The following is a 19,443-nucleotide window of genomic DNA, read 5'->3' as shown; positions in this document are numbered from 1 at the left end:
AGCATTGACAGTATATGATCTTAGCAGAACTCCTCGCCCGACCCGTAAAACTAACAAAAACAAAATCTTATGGTAGGAGCTGCCAGAGACAAGCGTAAACACATTCTGATGGATCAATTTTTATAAAGTAGAAACACATGCTTCGTTTTTGCTCTGAAGTGAATGTGGCATATTTTGGAGCCTGCACCCAGGCTCACTTTTAAGATGAATGCATGTACAGCCACTCATACAAAGACATGTACTTGTGTACAAACATCAGAATGCACATACAGTGTAACGTCTGCATGGGGATGGGAGATAATAAGCATTTGCAAGAGAGAAAGGGCAGGTGAGGGAAGGGTTAAACAGCCCCCTCTCTCCTGCAAAAACGTCAGCTGCATTAGCCTTGATGAGGTACAGAAGGGGTTAGATATTTGCCTTGTAACATCTACTTTCCATTCTTCATTATAAGGTCGTTCACACAACCCAAAATGCTGGCAGCGGAGAGGGCTGGTGGGGAGGCAGGCTCCTACCTGCCTCCCTGCACACGATCAAAGTTAGTTTGAAGGCTCTGCCACTGAAGCAGCAGAGAAGCGAGCCGGAGGAGGAAATTCTCCAGTATCCCTCAATGCTCTTGCTGCCTGTCTGTTTGTGTGTGTGTGTGCTTGGACTGCCTGCACTGGCATTTGCACCCTTCTACCTAGGTAATGTTCCAAAGTAAAACCTCAGGCTATCCAGCAGGGCAGCACTGGGATCGGCCTTGATCCCAGCACTTCACACGAGTAGCCCTACCCTGTTACGGTTGCGCAAGCCAGGGTAGAGGTGCTTGTGTGAACAGCCTTAACGACTAACTTTGGCTGGGCTGGATGAGAACCTAAATATGCTCGAGAATGTGCTCCCCGTGTGGTGGTTCCTATGCTCCGCTAACCTTGCTGTAATGTCTCAGCCAGCAAAGGATCATTCTCAGACACATACAAAAAAACAGGTGAGGGGAAAGGTAAGTGCTTCTCATTTTCCTGAATATCAGATGTCCTCTGTTGCAGAATCTAATTATGCAAAGCAAGGAGAAAGATGGGAGCTGAAAATTATACAAAAACTTGGGGGGGGATACAAAAAAGCCATGAAGGTTTATGGGGGCACATGGGAGACTCTTGCAATGAAACCCAGCATCTATGCAGAATTTTTGCTGTGTGCACATGCAATGAAAAACCAGTGAACACTCCTCTTTTGTTCCCTTTCCTCTGTTTCCTAATTCTCTCTGTCTCATTTTTGTTGGTGGTGTTCTCTTCCTTGTGTGTCTAACGTTATGAAATTGCAAGCCTGCAGGCAGGGCCTGTGTTTTAGTAATTAACTAAGTTAATTACTAAAGCAAACTTTAAAAGCTTTCTAAGTGAAATGCTACGATTAAGTAAAATGTCATCTATGATAAGATATTCCATAGGTTACAACCTTTCCCCTACATAAATAGTATATTCTGTATAAGAATTTTGTAATGTAAGAAATGGTCCTCAGTGTGGGGCACATTTTGGAGACCACAAGAGCTTATTTGCTCAAATAACTGAGTAGCCCCTACCTGATCAGGGAAAGCCCTTTTGTTCATGAGTTGGGGGTGGGAAATAAGATCAACAATCTCTGCAGGGCAGCTTAATTTGAAAACAAAAGATTAACCTTTAAAGGGGATTAACCTCTCAAGAATGCAGGTGGGATATAGGAACCCCAAACTCAAACATTAGGGGGTTGTTTCTCCCCGCCTTTTGAATTTATAATCTGTTAGGAAACAATTTGTCCAGGAAGTACATTTCCTTAAGACAGCAAATAAAGAATGGATTTCAATTGTGTACTATACAGAACAGAAGCATCATAACATTTATTCTGTCCTGTCATTCCAAGAAAGCAGCAGCATCATGGGTGCAAGAGACAGATTATACTCTTTATTTGGAAATAGTTGCCTTATTTAAAGCTACACAGGAGGTATGAATGGAATCTGTGTGGATTCCTGCTTGGAAACATTGTTTTAAGTTTGGTAAAATAAGCCTCAAACATAACCCAACACAGTAAAAGGAACAAACTCAGACAATCCATCATAAGTTTAAAAGAGTTGGATGAGGTCACGTTAAGAGTAAACATGATAAAGAGCACATAGCAACCCCTGACAGAACTCTGAGCCTCCAGCAAAGATGACATTTATAGGGGACCAAACAAACAAACCAGGCTGTTTTGCTCAGATTAAAATAAATTATTTGCTCCAGGGATGAAAAGAACAGAAAATTGGATTAAACTGCTGACCTTCAGCCACCCTGTGGGAATGCAGGACTGGCCAGTTGCATTCCTACCCTACTTTGCAAGCAAAGAGAATGCTGCAGCAGCAGCAGCACACACATCCATTCCTCTAGATTTTTTTTTTTCCTTTTATGGTGCCCAAGTTCAATAATTCCTTTGGATCCTGCTGTTGGTGAAGGAAGTCAATGACAAAAATTACCATCAACTACATGGTCTAAAGTTTACTTAATATTTGATGTGAAGTTGTGCAGAATATAAAATAGCATGGGTTGGAATATGGATTATTATTATTATAGCTGCAGAGTACTAGATCTCATCAAGCCATCATCGAAAGTGATTCTCTTCTTCTAAATTTTTGCCTTTAATTTTTCAAAGCATTCAAGTGGTATTCTGGGGCATATCCGCCCAAAGATTCTATTGGGATATAGATGCACTGATTCAGTGCATCTGATCACTGCCTGCCACATGGCAAGTCTGCAGATCCCACTGACTACATGGCACTCTAAATAGCAGATGGAGGAATTGAGGAATTACAATGCAGAGGCCATAATCAATGCAGGGAAATATTGTGAACACCCTTCTGACAACATCTTGCATCCTTTAGTGGGTTCCAAGTCCTGAGTAGCAGCAGAGCATCACACCAGCAACCCAGGAGTTCCCAGGTCAACATGCCTTTGCATGTACAGCCACTGAAGAGTTGTCTCAATCACTACAGCAAAGCATAATCTGACTGATGTGTACCAATCAATGTAAGCAAGTGTAAAGTGATGCATATTGGGGCAAAAAAACCACACCCAAATTCACATATACATTTATGGGGTCTGAGCTGTTAGTAATTGATCAGGAAAAAGATCTTCAGGTTGTGGTGGACAGCTTGTTAAAAGGGTAAACTCAGTGTGTGGCAGCTGTGAAAAAGGCCAATTCCATGCTAGCGATCATTAGGAAGGGGATTGAAAATAAAAATGCTAATGTTATAATGACCTTATACAAATCTATGATGAAGCCATATTTGGAGTACTGCGTACAGTTCTGGTCACCTTATCTTAAGAAGGAGCAGAAGAGGGCAACCAAGATGCTCAGAGGCCTAGAGCAGCTTCCTAATAAGGCAAGGCTACAGCATCTGGGGCTCTTTAGTTTGGAAAAGAGGTGACTACAGGGAGACATGATAGAGGTGTATAAAATCATGCATGGACTAAAGAGAGTGGACAGAGAGAATTTTTTCTCCCTCTCTCACAACACTAGAACCATGAAATTGAAGGTCAGGAAATTAGGACCAACGAAAGGAAGCACTTTTTCACATCGCACATCATCAGTCTATATGGAATTCTCTGTCATGGGATGTGGTGATGGCCACCAGCCTGGATGACTTTAAAAGGGGCTTAGACAAATTCATGGAGTATAAGTCTATCAATGGCTACTAGTCTGGTGGCTATAGGCCACCACCAGCCTCAGAGGCAAGATGCCTCTAAACATCAGTTGCAGGGGAGCAACAGCAGGAGAGAGGGCGTGCCCTCACCTCTTGCCTATGGGCTCAGAGGCATCTGGTGGGCCACTGTGTGAAACAGCATGCTGGACTAGATGGGCCTTGGACCTGATCCAGCAGGGCTGTTCTTATCTTATGTTCTTAATCCTCAGCCACAGCCAAGTGCACCAAATATTGCCATTTTTGCTGGTGTGGTGTGGTGCATTGTCTACATGGTGTGGTGCATTGTCTACATGGATTGTGTGGTGTGGTGTATTGTCTACATGGATGCAAGACACCACATTTATTGCACAAGTTTGCCCAAGCAAATGTTCTCTTGTGCTGAGAAACATGGGTATTGGTGAAGATCAGCAGAGGGGAGGTAGTAAGTAAAACAGATTTATCTTTCATTTTGGAAGAGGAGACCATCACTCACCCCAAGTTCAATGAAGAATAAGCTTAATGAAGACAGAGAAACATGCTGAAATGGCAGGAAGTGAATCTCAATTTGCATGGCCCTCTCTTGTCCCATGCCCCCGAACCACTTTATTTTTAGGAAAAAGTCATGTTGCCCTAGGATGCAAATTATGAAATGATGCTATAGTTGAGGTGAAAGAGCTATGCAGAAGACAAGGGAACAAGCCCTCTACTGAGGTAGGTAGGTATCTGTTCCCTCTAGGGATGTGCACGAGCCGTTCATGCAGGCGCAGGTGGGGCGTGATTCCTTTAAGAAGGAGGTAAGCAGGTCCTTATCTGCTCTGCTGCCACCCCGCCACTTTTCCAGGCACGGCGCTGACTCTAGTAAAGGCCATGCACGGCTGTGGTGCTGTTCCCTGCAGCTTCCGTGCATGGTGTTGGCACACACATAGCTGCCGTGCAGGCACGGCAACCATTTGCATGGTCAGCAACCCCATACTGACCAAGCAAATAACCACATGTGTGCTGATGCTGGACATGCAGGCCTTTGCTAGAGCGAGTGCCGCACCCGGAAAAGCAGCGAGGCAGCAGCAGAACAGGTAAGGGCCTGCTTACCTCCTCAAGGGATCCTCTCCCCGCCCCGCCAAACCGATTCTTCTGCAGGTGTCCGAGCCAGTTCAGCGCTTCCCAAAGGAGGCACCAAATTGGCTCGAACACATCCCTAGATCCCCCTCTGCTACACAGCTTGAGACCAATGTTCCCTCTAAGGAGTGTGCCTGTGTGTGCACACACAAGTTTTTTAAGGTCCGCTCAGTTAATTTCAGATCCTGCTCAGGCTGAGTCAAGGCGGCCCCATTCTGAATGCATGTGCGCACACACTACCTTGATACTACTGCCCAGAACAAAGTTCATTCAGTGCACCGATGAAAAAAATTTGGGAGAACACTGCTCGAGACCCTGTGATTTCCAAGAGATAGATTATGGAATCTCTTTGGGGCAGCTGATTTTCATCTGTTTTAAAGCTCAGTATAATGTACAGAACTCAGCCAGGTTCACGCCTATGCTCCAAGTGCTGTCCTGATTAGTGTGCTACTTCTGGGGTCTTAGCATAAACGTTACTACCTCCTTAAACAAAATACTGCACTAACTGCACGTCCATGTCCTTTTCTGCAGGCGGTTCCCAAACTTGGCTCCCCAGATGTTGGACTACACCTCCAGTCATGGCCTTCTTCAGCCATTATGGCTGGGGATGACGGGAGCTGTAATCCAGAAACATCTGGGGACCAAGGTTTGGAGCCTCTGCTTTACTGAATCCCAAAGGGCCTCCTCCCTCTCCTTGGTGAACCCGGCAGGAACATCCTTGTGTGAAGCGGTGCCTGCACATATCTAGCATGATCTCTTTAAATAACCCAAACCCAAAGCAGAGTTTCAACAACTGGAAGTGCGGCTATCCTGGAGACACACAAAGAGCATCACAGGAACAACAGGAAGCGCTACAAAACAAAATGCAAAACAAAACTGCAGCAGAGTGGCACTGCTGCAGACAGACCCTTGGAGTCCTGGGAGACACAAGTCTCTGTCTGGGAACCCACGGAGCTCAAATTCAACAAACAGCCAAAGATAAAAGTTTCCTGTGTACGATCCTAGCTCTTAAAATCCATCTCAGGACAAAGCATAATTGTTCTGTCCCTCAGGCTGGGCTAGCTGTGAGTATTTTTTAAAAAAATCCTGGGTTTCTTGTTATGTTGCATTAATTATAAAAATAACAAGTGGGACTTCATTTCTGGCTTAGAGCACAGATCTAGTGCCCGATAGCCATCATAAACCCTTAAAAGGCAATTTCACTGATTTGTGGGGCAAAGGCCCTTCTTATCAACAAGATGTCCTGAGCAGTGTTCCCTATAACAGGAATTCCCAGATGTTGTTGACTACAACTCCCATAATCCCCAGCCAAAGGCCACTGCAGCTGAGGGTGATGGGAAGTTGGAAATTGTTGTCAACAATATCTGGGAATCCCTGTTACAGGGAACATTAGTCCCGATCATGGCTTACTTAAAGGATGGCCAGATGGCCACACCTTACAGCTTGTTCTTTTTCCTCTGCCGGGCATCTGCCCAGTAGAGCTAAGAGAAATAGTTTCTAGATCTGTGTTTTTATTTCCTTTTATATCCTACAATCAAGAAAGAGACCATCTAACTCAACCCCCTCTTGTACAATTTAAAAAAAAAATACCTTAAGGTTCCCATAGATAAAACCCACACAATCCAGACCACAGTGTACCTCACTAGGATTCACACAGTGATGCCAACAGAGCAAACAGCCTGAGATAGTTTGTGCCAACTTAATTTGCTTGGTTTTGCCACCAACAGAACAAATCAAAACTAGTTTCGGATTTAACTGAATACACAGGGCCTGGTTCTCATGACTGACGTAATGCTAGTTTACTGGGAATCTCTTGATTCCTGCCCCACGCATGCTCCCATAGACTGTGACATGAGAAAATGTCTGTAATCAACTTAGAAAACGTCTGTAATCTCAGGCTGCCACCATGCATCAAACTGAGATCATCAAGCCGAGTTCAAATCTAAGATGACCAATCTTGGCTTGATGATGGTTTGATGTAGTGCCAAGTTGAGATCACTGACATTTTCTGGGTTTTTGCAACATGCTCCACGGGAGTGCACATATGGAAAGAACATACAGATTCCCAGTAAACTAACATTACATGGATTGTGAGAACCAGCCCACATACTAAAAGGACTAAACAATATGAAGTTAATCCTGATACAGAGGGAGCATTCTCACAAGCTGAATGATGTTAGTGTAAAAGGAATCTGAGGTTCCAGAGGCTCACATGCTCTAACAGGGTGTGTCATGAGAACCTGGAAATTATCGGGAATCTCAGATTTGCACCACTAAGATGAAGCTAAAATCATCAAGCTAAATTCCAATCTTGGTTGACGATCTTGGCTTCATCTTAGTTTCCTGCAGCCCCACATCCAAGATTCCCAGTAATGTCTGTGTTCTTACGACATGCTGTGAGAGTGTGCACACCGCAGGAATCATGCAGATGGTGGGAATCCACCCTTTCTTACAGCTGCAGTGCTTCTGTGAGCTTAGCTGCTTCTATTGTCATTCTCATACATCCAGTGAGCCGGTGAAGAGGGTTTGCTGCAAAAGGGTTAAAATACCAGTAGAATACAGAGATTCTTGCCTAATGTTCTGCTTGTGAAAATAAAGGCAGCTGGAACAAACCCATTATGCTGTCGCAAAACGGACATCATGCTTATTCATGATAATTTGCTTTAGAACTGAATGTGAGAAACTCCAACCAAAAATGATACTAAGGCAGTTTACATGACGGTTAAGAGGTTTGGGAGCTGTATGCACCCCCAATGTTTCAACTTCTGTTAGCAAACAACTAGGTAGGAGGAGCGGGGGAGCAATCAACTGTGACAGAAGAGCTGGGCAGGACAGCGCCATCCTTCTCAGTTCGTACCCAGCATTTTAAAGCTGTCCTCCCCAGCTCCCGTGCATGCTCCCGAAGCTAAGCAGGACATTGTCCTTCCCTCTAATCAATTGGGTGTCTGCCTTACTGAGTTAGCTATCCCCACCTTAATCTATTTTGGAGGGATTCAAGACGTTCTGTGGGTTCTCTTCTTCCAAAACTGATTTCAGTATTGCCATTCTTAATGGATTATTTCACGGGGACTGTAGATACGCACACACAATCGCATACACACATCACTGTGGAATTAGGCATATCATAGGGATTGCGTTTACTTGAGGGCTCTTAACTCCTCTGGCCCTGACTCCTAACTGGATCATGATTGGAATGTTTCTGCTTTGTTCAGGAGTACAGAGAGACATCACAGCAACAGCAACATTGTCACATTACAATCTACCCCTAGAGTTCACCTGAATCCAGGATGGTTATATCATACACATAGGACCTGCCAAGATGCGACAGCCAATAAGTAAGCAGCATTTAAAAGGGGTTATACTTTGTACTGCAACTTCTTCCTCAGGAGCACCAGATCCCTGGTTCCTCTTCTTCATGTCCTTTCAGCTCCAAACCAGGGTAGTATGAAAAAGCCTTTCTCAAAGTCCTTTATTAAAATAGACAACCTTGATGTCAGAATTTTGCTCCTTGATCAGAGCTTGGATTTCAGGTTCCAGGCGATTCACTCCCATGGAGCTGCAGGAGGAAAGGCAAAGGATACATTTTTTAAAGCCTCATCCTGAAAGCCCAATACTAGCAAAACTCCTACTGCAGTGGCACCAAGAGGAAACTGGGGAGGATAGGGGCTCTAGAGAAGCCCTTGAGTCCTTTTTTTGGTTTGGCCTTCCAAGATTTTTAGATTTTAAATTGTTTTAAGCTGTTTTTAGGGGTGAGTGGGTTATCAGTTGCTGGTTTTAACGGATTATGTTGGTGTTTTACTTGTGAACTACACAGAGTTAGCAGATGGAGCAGGATAGACAGACAGATATTAAAGAAGAAGGGACCAAGGATCATTATTATCAATTGTAAAGAGTGATAAGAAGGTTTATTTGTATTTATTATATTTATATCCCACTCTTTCTCCATACATCCCAGAGCTGTGTACATGATTATTTTTATCCTCACAAGGGGCCACAAAGGTCAATGGGCAGAGATATTTAAGGCAGGCGTATCTTCAAACATTATTCACTGCATTTTGTAATGCTGTGGAGCATGACTAGACAAACTTTGGAACTTCATCTGTTGTTGAACTAGAACTCTCATCATCCCCAGCCACAATGCAGGAAGGTCTTGTGGTAGCAAGCATGACTTGTCCCCTTAGCTAAGCAGGGTCCACCCTGGTTGCATATGAATGAGAGAATTTATGTGTGAGCACTGTAAGATATTCCCCTCAGGGGATGGAGCTGCTCTGGGAAAAGCATTTAGGTTCCAGGTTCCCTCTCTGGCATCTCCAAGATAGGGCTGAGAGATTCCTGCCTACAACCTTGGAGAAGCCACTGCCAGTCTGTGTAGAGACAATACTGAGCTAGATGGACCAGTGGTCTGACTCGGTATATGGCAGCTTCCTAGATTCCTGTGTAATGAATCCCCAACCCACAAAGTATTTAAGAGAGTGCCTGTCATGAACCCTGTTGCCTATTACAATCTTCTAGAGAAGTCCAGTTACAGTTACTGCCGGCTCATTTGGTGGCGATTCTGGACCAGGCCTTCTCTGTGGCTGCCTTGGGGCTCTGGAATATGCCCCGTCAATATAAGAGCATCTTCATCTCTGGTTGCTTTTAGGAAGACCCTCAAGACACACCTTTTTTCTCAGGCTCTTAGCTGAAATTAATTATAAACTGTTTAATTTGTTTTTATTTCATGAGTTTTTTTACTGTATCTTGTGAAATGTTAACTGTTTTTACTGTTTTATATTGTGTTTTAAATTTTGTACATTGCCTAGAGATGTACATATCAGACGGTATAAAAAGATGATAAATAAATAAATCTTATAGGGTTGTTTCTCCATTTTTACGTAGACAAGGAACAGGCAGACTTCAGAATTATAACACTGGCTTGGCTTGAGCACCATCATACCAACCAGAACTCTAAGAGAGCATATTTTGGGCTTAAAATAAATAAGTAAAAACCAGAATCTTTTGAAATGTTAAAGATAATAAAACATTTGACTTTAAGTAAAATAAAAAAGAATCAACACCTCGCTCTCAAAGAAAAAAAGCTTCCCCATTCAGCAATTGTACAGATCACCACTGAGACTTTTAATGTTCTGTCTTCCATTAATCATTACCAGTTAGAAAACTGTCCCTACAATACTGGAATAACCAATACTATATCAAAGTGATGGTTGCAATCTGGTGCTTAGTTATTGGTGCATTAGACCCAGTTAAATCAAGGCAATCATTTTACCATAATTCATTATGCATTGTAATACTACCCCCATGTTCAACCAGGAAATTATGACAATTTAAATGCCATCCCATTTCCCACCACAATTGCTTAGGCATAATTTTGAAATGCTAATCAACATTTCTTTGGTGAGCAGGTATACTGATCTCAGAATTAAAAAAAAGATGAAAGCAAGGACAGGGTTGTCCCTGTCACACCATGCAAATGCAGAAACTTGTTATTTGGGAAAGAGTCCAGCATTACAGAAATAATGTCTGTGAAGTGTTCTGAACACCCAAAATGCATTATATAAACATATATTTGTTGTTATTATTATTAGCAATAACGCAGGAGCTAGAAAATACACATTTTACAAGTGTGTGTGTGTGTGTGTGTGTGTGTACATATGTATACGGACTGTGATTATGCCAACTGTAGAACATGAAGGCTGCAACTTCTGTGCACAGTTAAACCCCATTCAGACACCTCACACACAAATGCATCATGGGGGAAGTGAGGATGCATCCACCAGCTCTGCCCCCAAAATCCAAGCATTCAGCAAGTTGTTTGAAAACGGGGAGCCTATATATGTACAGTTGTATGTGTGTAGATTCTCCACAGATTCTTGAGCACTAGTCACACAGGGCTGGAGAGACTGGCCTGGTTCACACAACCATTCAAATCCAGGTTTAATGTGGGTTAGTGATACTGGTGTGATTGTGTTAACCCACACCAAGTTAAGAATCTCAGGTTCATCTCGGCGGCAGCTGCCAGCAGTGCGAAGGGTCGGGGGCTGGGACGCATTGTCCCAGCCCCTGGAATGCCCATAATGTACCACACAAGTGCACTGTGCATTATGGGGATTCCTCTGGCACTGGCCAGGAGGCTGCTGCTATATGGGTGCCATGCAGAGCTGACACACAATCAGGTAGCCTGGGCTAAGGGTGTGCTTGCGTCCCTAACCCTGGCTAACAGGTGGGGCTCCTTGGCAGGTTTGCCGTCGTGCTGCCTCCAGGAGCCACTTGGCTCCTGGCAGTTCTCACGTGCAGTCAAAACCAGACTGGGTTTCCTTAGGCCAGTTTTGCCTGCCTGTGAGAACAGTCTCCATGTCTCATTGTGAATAAAACAAGTTTTCAAGCTTGATAGAACTCTTACTCTCACCTAGAAAAAGTAAGCCAAGTTCCAAGCTGAACACAGAAAGGCACTCAGTTGCGTGAATCTCTTGTTACTGAGCACTTGCTGCCCATCTGAAATTCAATTCATGGTATGCCATGCCACATCCATGAATGTAGAGTGACACTAGTTAGGACCAAAACAAGTAAACTAACCACGCAAACCAAGTCATAATGGTTGTATGATTCTTCAGGACTTGGGCAGGGGGCCTCCTTTTGGCAGAAGAGGAAGGAAACAAGCCAGCAGAACTTCATTCTGTCATTTTAGGAACACATCTTTGATACTAAGCTTCCTATAGAAAATACAGTATCATCTGAGTATCTACTGTATATGAAGCTGCTTGGGCCTCACTCACTCAATTGCTCAATGACATGGAACTCCCAGTCCAAGCCACAAAAGACAGAAACATGCCATCTTACAGGTAGGTTCCAGAACTCACCCAGACAACGAGAAAAATTGAATATCCCAGAAAAGTTGATTAATTTGCCCGAAAATGCAGAAAAACTCTCCCACTGGAAACTTATAGGGAATTATGCCTTTCGACTAAGTTTGTCAGTTTCCTCACGTACTGTTTGAGGCAGAAAGTCCAGAATTTCACTGAATTATGACACAATGAACAAGCTATATTTTTTTCATTTCACTGCATTTCAATCCATGTTGAATTTCCACAATAATTGCTTCGAAAATCGAAAAACACAAAAAAGATTAAGTTCTGGAGATATAAAGACATAACCGCCCCTGGACATCAACTAGCAATGAGTGAAGGGAGAGTACATGGTCATTTTGTCGTACAGGAGGAACGTTTGCAAATTGCAAGCCCGTTTTGCTAGTATGCAGTAAAGCAGCCTGAACCAACACTTATTTGAAGGCATCAAACAACACACAATGAAAGTTTGTGCAGCAGTAGTGCTTACCTTTTCTGTGGGAAGAGTGCACAGCAAAGGGGCGTAGCAAACACCAAGCTGCAGAAGGAGACACAAAGACAGGCTTTTTTCTAGTTGTCGCTCCTACCTTGAATGGCTCCTGACCAGTGTTCCCAGATGTTGTTGACTACAACTCCCAGAATCCCCAGGCAAAAGCCACTGCAGCTGGGGATTCTGGGAGTTGTAGTCAACAACATCTGGAAGTTGCTGTTAGAGCGAACACTGCTCCTGACCCTCTGCAGGACAATACCCACTATCCCCATCAACCACAAGGAAACAAAGCTGATGTTCTACATGCCGCTTGGTTTTAGAAGCACTTAGGGCTGCTCTCTCATACACAGTCAGGATGTTGGGTGAGGGACACACCACGGACATAGGCAACTTGCATCTCAATCAAGTCCTCCCTCTTATGCACCATACCTTTTCAGGTTCCACCACCTCTCCTTCACTGGAATATTCTTCTAGACCATTTTTCAAAGGGGAGGGTAGAAAAGCAGCAAGGCTGCTCCCATATCTATTACAGATAGGCAGGATTTCATACTATTATGACTGTAATAGAGCTTGGGAGAGTGTCATGAAAAGGTTAAAATGCTGTTGGGGGCACACTTTGGCTGACTACACAGAAGAGCCCTAAACTGAGATTGTGAGAACCGAATAGCAAGGATCAGCATGTCACGCAAATTTTTCATTATTCAGAACTGGCATTTGAACCACAAACAGAAGATCTCTCCTTTTGGAGCCAAACTATGCACTACGTTAAACATGCCATTCAGTGTTCCCTCTAAGGAGTGCACATGTGCGCATGCTCACACGTTTTTTGATGTGCGCTCAGTTAATTTTAGATTCTGCTCAGGTTTAATCCGGAAGGTCCCACTCTGAATGCATGTGCACACACACTGTCTTGATACTTCTTCCCAGAACAAAACTCATTCCGCACATAGATGAAAAAAATTAGAGAGATAGTCCTGAAGTTCTTAATTTTTCTTTCTAAACAGCAGCTGGGGAGGGGCAATCTGGATAAAGACTCTGGCATGGAAGGAGCAGGCTTTTACTCCGTTGCCGTCCCAATGCAGATTGGTGCGAATGGGAGCTTCCTTCCTGGGGCAAAGAGCAGCCACAGAGGATGCCAGCCTCTGTCACTGTCCCCATCGGTATTGGTTTTCCCTGCAGCTGTTATTTGTCCCAAGACACTCCCACAGGCTCCATTACAGCCTATTCTCTCTGTCTGATGTCAGAGAGTCTTATGAAGAACGAGTGAAAGAGCTCACTTACCACAGACCCACCAGTCCAACCTGCAGAGGAGCATTCAGCCAGGGGTACCGCTGTAGGGAGACACAAAGGAGCGGTTTGCACTCAGTATCGACATTCATTTCCAAAGTGAGATTCTTGTTTGTAGTTTACAGAGATGCAGCTGTTTGCATAGCAGTTGTGTTAAAAGGTTTCTGAGGAAGAGTTCTGTGTGAGCTTTTTTGAGTCTGAACCACAAAATATGTGAACATCAAAAGTTGTGGCAAAAGACAAAGATGAAAGACAATTTCATTTTAAAAACCACAATGCCAGGATTCTGTTGATTGGAGCTAAATTCCTACTTTTGCTATAGGCATCCTGCAGAACTATGGGAAAGGTCTTAAGATACTTTCAGATGTCATTAACCTTGTGGTTAAAATGTCATGGTATTTCCACATCATCCATTTATTTGAGGTGATTGTTTTCATCTTCTTTAATTAAAGGATTAGTATCACAGCAATCCGCTGTGATATTGATATTGTGAATAGATATTGAATATATATCCAAACTCAAAACCATTTCAGACTGGAGTAGACTGGACTAGACTGCTCCAACCATTTGAGATTGTTTCCTTAGTAATTAATATTTGGGATGATGGAGACTTACCAGTGGAACCTGGAAAGCATTTGAGGTAATCACAACATCGCATATGAGAAAAAGGAAGCATAGCACAAATATACATGTTGCCAGTGATTAACACAGGAAACATGGAAATGATCAAAATCTGTGAATATTTCCCAACGTGCATATCACAAAAGTAAAATGGTGGCAGTCTTAATAATCCTGTATATATACTACATTAACCTCCTGTAGTTTCTAATACCAGAAGACAAACATGATGCTTCTAATAATGGTGAATCCTTTTGCTTAAACCTCAGATTTTCTGCTTTCAAAACAGAAAGAAAGTCATTCTATAGCAGAAGGTTTGAGAAATTCTCCCACCATTTCCAAGATGGCAACCAATGCATTTGACAAGGAGTTCAACTCAGTTTCCTGACTGACAGCTGCCATTGTTGTGGAGCTCTTCCACAAAAAAATACAATAAAAACCAAGCTCTGTAGCCCTGAAGCATAAAGCAGAACAATATCTGCAAAAAAGCGGTGTGTGTGTGTGTGTGTGTGTGTGTGTGTGTGTGTGTGTGTGTTGAAGAACCACATCCTTCTCAGTCTATAGGCATGGGATAGAAGACTAGAATGCCTGTGATCAGAGATATGGGTTTTCTGAAATTTTTTTAAATTGGAACATTTAGGGGGGGTGGGATTCTAGAAATTTTTCAGGACATTTTTCCCATGTGAATTTTTATCATTTGCATAAACTTGCTCATAAAACTTTACTATGCAAAATTCCCTGATTACCCTAAATAGACTGTGATCCAATTTGGCACGTTTGTCATGAACCCCAGGTCTGATATAGAGGAGTCTCAAGATGAAGGGGTCATGACCCCTGAGCAGGAGACCAGGGGCTCTCGAGGTAAAGTGGCTGTGACCCCTGAGCCTGACTCTGACCAAGCTCGCAGGACGAGGCAAACTCTGAGGGGCCCTCACCCCCACCAATGGAAATGCCAGCACCTGCAGTGCTGACCCACTCAACACACCCTTGCCTGTGTCCTCAGAGTTGGAGGATGAACCCGAAGCACCCCAATCCCCACCAGCAGCCACCCAGCTACACCGCAGCTAGTGCTTAAGAAATAGGGTGCAACCCCTTTAAGACAGTCCAGGCTCAGGTGAAGCTGCAGTGCTGGCTCTGTATTTAAGGCTTCAGTTTGCTTCCAACATTTGCTGAAACAACTTTAGTGTGGATGTGTGTGTGTGTGCTCCTGCTCCTGCTCCTGCTCCCGCTCCCCCTCCCCCTCCCCCTCCCCCTCCCCCTGGCTTCTGACCCTTTGCTTGCTTTTGGACTTCAACCCTGCCTGCTCCTAATGAATTGATATTTGGCTTCTGACCCTTTGCCTGTTAACTCTGACTTGCCTGTCCCTACTGATCACTGGCTCCTGACCTCCTGCTTGTTTGACTTTGACTTGCCTGCTCCCACAGTGTGCTTCCTGCTACACCTGTCCCACCCAGGTATGACAATGTTAAGTTCAAAGTCCTTTATTTGCGACCCAAGGTCAGCATAACAGAACATTAAAAAAAATCTCATAACATAGAAAGATACCATTGGGAAAAAGAAATATTTAAGTATATAGATAAATATCCACGAATAAATAATCAGTAAAATTTTAAAATTAATCAAAGGAAAACTCACTGCCGTAACAATACTGCAATAGAACAGAATTTGGCCACCTTAAAGGTGACATCTAAAGTTCTATCTGCAAGAAGATAGGAAACATAAAACTCTCCTGAGCAACCTGGGAAGGGTGTCAGAAGAGGAGTTAATAAGGAACATCTTAAATCTCTATATAATGGACAGTGCAACAAAACATGTTGGATGGATTCGACTTCCCCCATGGGCATAATCTATCCTCCCTAGGAATCCCCAGAAACTTCCCTGAGAACACCGCTGAAGGTAACATATCATGTCTTGCTCTGAAAAAGGCCCTCTGGTAGCACGTCAAGCTCAAGGCATTCAAATAAGCAGCAGGGCCCCAACTAGAACTGCTCAAACCCAGCCTCCTTTTAGTACAATCAGGGATTCGGGAGAGTTCTTGTTGGATTTCAAAGTCCAAGAGTCTTTATTTCAGGATCTGCCTAGCCTGGTCGTGACTAAACAGGACCATAGACAGACCCAAGGACACAATTTTGTCCTGAATAGCCTGGTCCCAAGTGGGCTTGAATAAGCAAAAAAACATATTTATATACTGTCTCACATACTTCCTAGGAATAATCACCTGAAAAAATATTAATTACAACTTTGAAATTGCCAGGCTTACTTTGTATTGCACTGGCATCCATTTGTTGTATTTTATGGAAAATGGAATTTTAGAAATAGAAAATTTTCCATAGAAAGCTTAAGTGTGGGACATTTTTCTAGAAAATTTTCCATTTTGGAATTTTCAACCCCACATCTCTGCCTGTGAGTTCAACAAAAACCCAGAAGGACTTACCTTCAAAAAGGCTCTCTTCTCCAATGCATTCATGATCACAGGAGGAATGGCTGTGAAGAAGAGGAGAATCAAAGGTGAAAGACACACCTACACAGCTGTGTGTCTCCCCAAAGAAGAAGCTGAAGAACCAGCACATAATGGATTCATTCTTGTATTTCTCTAGGACATCACAGCTGAGAAGGTTATGAGACTATTATGATAGATGTGTGGTATAAACTATGTATGGCAGTTTATTTTAAAAAAAAAAAAAGACGAATATTTCTTTCCACTCTAGCAAAGAGTGCTACTTACCCATGGCAGGTGCTGCCATGCCAATACGGGACACCACCACCTGGGCAATTGCTTGCTGAGCTGCCTTCTTTGACTCACCCAGGCGGTTCCCATTCTCGTCTGTAATGGGGATACCAAACTTTAGCTCCCTGTAGAAATGGTTGAGGAAAAAGCACAACCCCTTAATGCAAGTCACAATGATTTCCCTTCTCCTGCCATAAAAACAAATTGATGATTCTTCCGAGTCCATTCTTCCTCTCCTTCCAGGCTGAGGATAGAAGTACTGGACCATGTCTGCCCTGTTGGCTCCCACAGATAGAATGACCAGGAACTAGATGGTGAAAGACAGCCCAAAGCAACACCACACCTGACCACTTGCTTAGAACTAGCACCACACAAACACCTCGCCAAACACTGCTCCAGACGTGAGGGCAAAATAGGTGCTTATCAGATTGTGCATATACATGACCCAGTGGAATGCACTGCACACACACAGCAACTGTGCAAACTGACAGGTACACAAACAGCCTTACTATGTAGAATGGCCCTTGGGTCCACTCTCCATTTTATCTCCCCACTCCACTTCTTCATGTTGCTTTTCTTCCACTCACACTCCAAAACGTCAAAAAAATCAGATTCTCAATTCCAGTTGCAACAATGCTTCCAGGAAGCAAAAATAGCAAAATACAAACAGGAAGCATCTACTTCTACCATAGTATATTCTAAATGGCCAGAAAAAGGAAACTTGTCTATTTCTAAACCATGTTCCATAAAATACAACAAATGGATGCCATTGCAATATAAGGCGAACCTGGCAATTTCAAAGTTGTAATTAATATTTTTTTCCAATTTGATGTTTTTTTCCGCTATGTGCTACAGTTGCCCATTAGTGGATTATTTACATGCTTCCAGAAATGAACTCTTGCTTTCAAGGTCAGAAGAGTGGGAGGAAATACCCAATGTTTCACTTTTCAGAGAGGGAATTAGAATGTGCAACCTGTGAGAAACAACTAGGAGCTCAACTGCATAGGGCAGTGTCCCCATCAGTGTCCCCACCACACCATCCACTCAGCGCACTCCATCGTCTTACCTCTGCCTCATTAATGGTATGTTGATGCAGTTAGCAGCTGCCACAGCTGCAAAAGGCACATAGCGTCCAATGAGTGGCGGCAGATGCTACCAAGAAGAAAGGGTTGAGAGTGAGAGAGAGAGAGGAGACAGTCAGGCCCTTTCTTACAGATTGAATCAATAGCAGGGTGCATAGAATTATATTTTGAAACAGTGCAGAGTTCTAGACAATGAGGGATTAACTTTGCCACTGACTCCCTGTTTGCAACTGGAATAGCCTTTTCATCTCCTCTAACTACAGGTCATCCACTGATACCATGAAACTTCATCCTCAGACCTCCTCCCATGTCAGAACCTTTGTGCACTGGTTCATTGGTGCATAGACGCAGGAAGGAAGCTTGATGAAATTCTTTCCCTGGACAATGGAAATGCAAGGGATATATCTTCATGACATCGGCAACTGACTTCCACACTAATAATCCATGGCTCAATTTGCAAATGACAAAAATTAAGTCAGCTCATGGAATAAGGCCCCATTTATCACCACTGATGGCGTTTGCACAGTGTTTGTGCTTGGCAGGTTATGCACTATCTCTTCCTAACAATACCTCAATGCTGCAATAAGGACTTTCCATCCAGGCTCCCTCCTAGGGAAGATACCACTATGTCAGGGCAATCAGAACCAGTAAGCTCCTTACCTTGGTGAGGGATTTGAGTCCCAAGGCCGTTACCACCGCTCCCGTGGTAGCACTGACATAGGCAGTGCCCAGCTGGCTGCAAAGGAAGCAGGCAACCTTGGTGAGGTTAAAAAAAAACCCTCTCAACGTCCTCCTGTCTAACCCAGCACTAACTCTAACCCTGGAAACAACACTCTGTCCCCATTTTCAGACATGAGAACAAGAAGCCTTATCTCTTCATATCCTTCCCAGCACTGCCGGCTTCCCCTTCTTTCTCTTCCTACATCTTTCCCCTCCAGCTTTTGCACACAGTAATTTCCCCAACTGGTCTTCATAACTACCAGTGGTGGCTGGTGCTGGGGGCAGGATACACCTTGAAGTCTAAATTAGGAGGTGCTTACCTCCAGTGCCTCTGCACCTGAAAGCTATTCCCAGCAGCAGCATGCTGCCCAGCACCCGCTGCAGCAGAGGATAGACTCCGCCACTCAGATGGCCTCCGCATGTGTGTGGAGAGGCCATTTGCTGGCCACGCAAATGTCCTCTGCCAGCTGACTGGAGGACCCAATCCTCCACCACAGCAGGTGCTGGGCGGTGCACCACTGCTGGTAAGAGCTTTCTTACCAGCAGTGGTGCACCGGGAGCTAATTAAGGGAGCTAATTAAGACTTAAAGGTGTTTCCTGTCACTCCTCCGACAGTGCACACACCAGCCGCCACTGCTGCGTACCTTGCTCTTCCCTTCAACTTTCCTCTCCAAGATTCCTGCCAAGCCTTTCTGTCCATGATTCCTAACTGGTCCACTCTCTTCAACCCACTACTTTTTATTGCACCTCCCTCAAGTATGGTTACAATCACTTTCTTTGCCAACACCACCGCCTCTTCAAACCTAGGAGTGGCTGGTTGGTTGTGTGGGTCTACAAAGAAAAAATTCCAGCTGAAGGTATTTTCAGTGCTAGGGCTCGAAACAGATCAAATAATT

The 19,443-nt window shown here is 43.8% G+C and overlaps 1 protein-coding gene across 4 annotated transcripts in view; it reads right to left on the bottom strand.

Moving 5' to 3' along the window:
• The window catches only part of SFXN3 (sideroflexin 3), a 104,752-nt gene that overhangs the window by 65,815 nt on the left and 19,494 nt on the right, over positions 1-19,443 (bottom strand). For 3 of the 4 annotated variants that reach the window (XR_008318879.1, XR_008318881.1, XR_008318880.1), the window contains 6 exons: positions 18,488-18,563; positions 17,812-17,897; positions 16,743-16,870; positions 16,452-16,501; positions 13,394-13,443; positions 12,113-12,160 (listed from right to left, as the gene is read on the bottom strand). Coding sequence is in view for 1 of the 4 variants with exons in the window: in XM_053306223.1 (XP_053162198.1) it covers positions 8,240-8,336; positions 12,113-12,160; positions 13,394-13,443; positions 16,452-16,501; positions 16,743-16,870; positions 17,812-17,897; positions 18,488-18,563 (535 nt within the window). In the remaining 3 variants the exon portion in view is untranslated. Of the gene's footprint in view, positions 1-1,888; positions 8,337-12,112; positions 12,161-13,393; positions 13,444-16,451; positions 16,502-16,742; positions 16,871-17,811; positions 17,898-18,487; positions 18,564-19,443 lie in introns of those variants that run through there. The other variant, XM_053306223.1, reaches the window with a different exon arrangement.

The sequence above is a fragment of the Hemicordylus capensis genome, chromosome 3 (assembly GCF_027244095.1).
Source record: "Hemicordylus capensis ecotype Gifberg chromosome 3, rHemCap1.1.pri, whole genome shotgun sequence".
Lineage (NCBI taxonomy): Eukaryota > Metazoa > Chordata > Lepidosauria > Squamata > Cordylidae > Hemicordylus > Hemicordylus capensis.
Note: the sequence above shows the minus strand (reverse complement) of the source record. Positions and strands in the feature narration are given on the sequence as shown.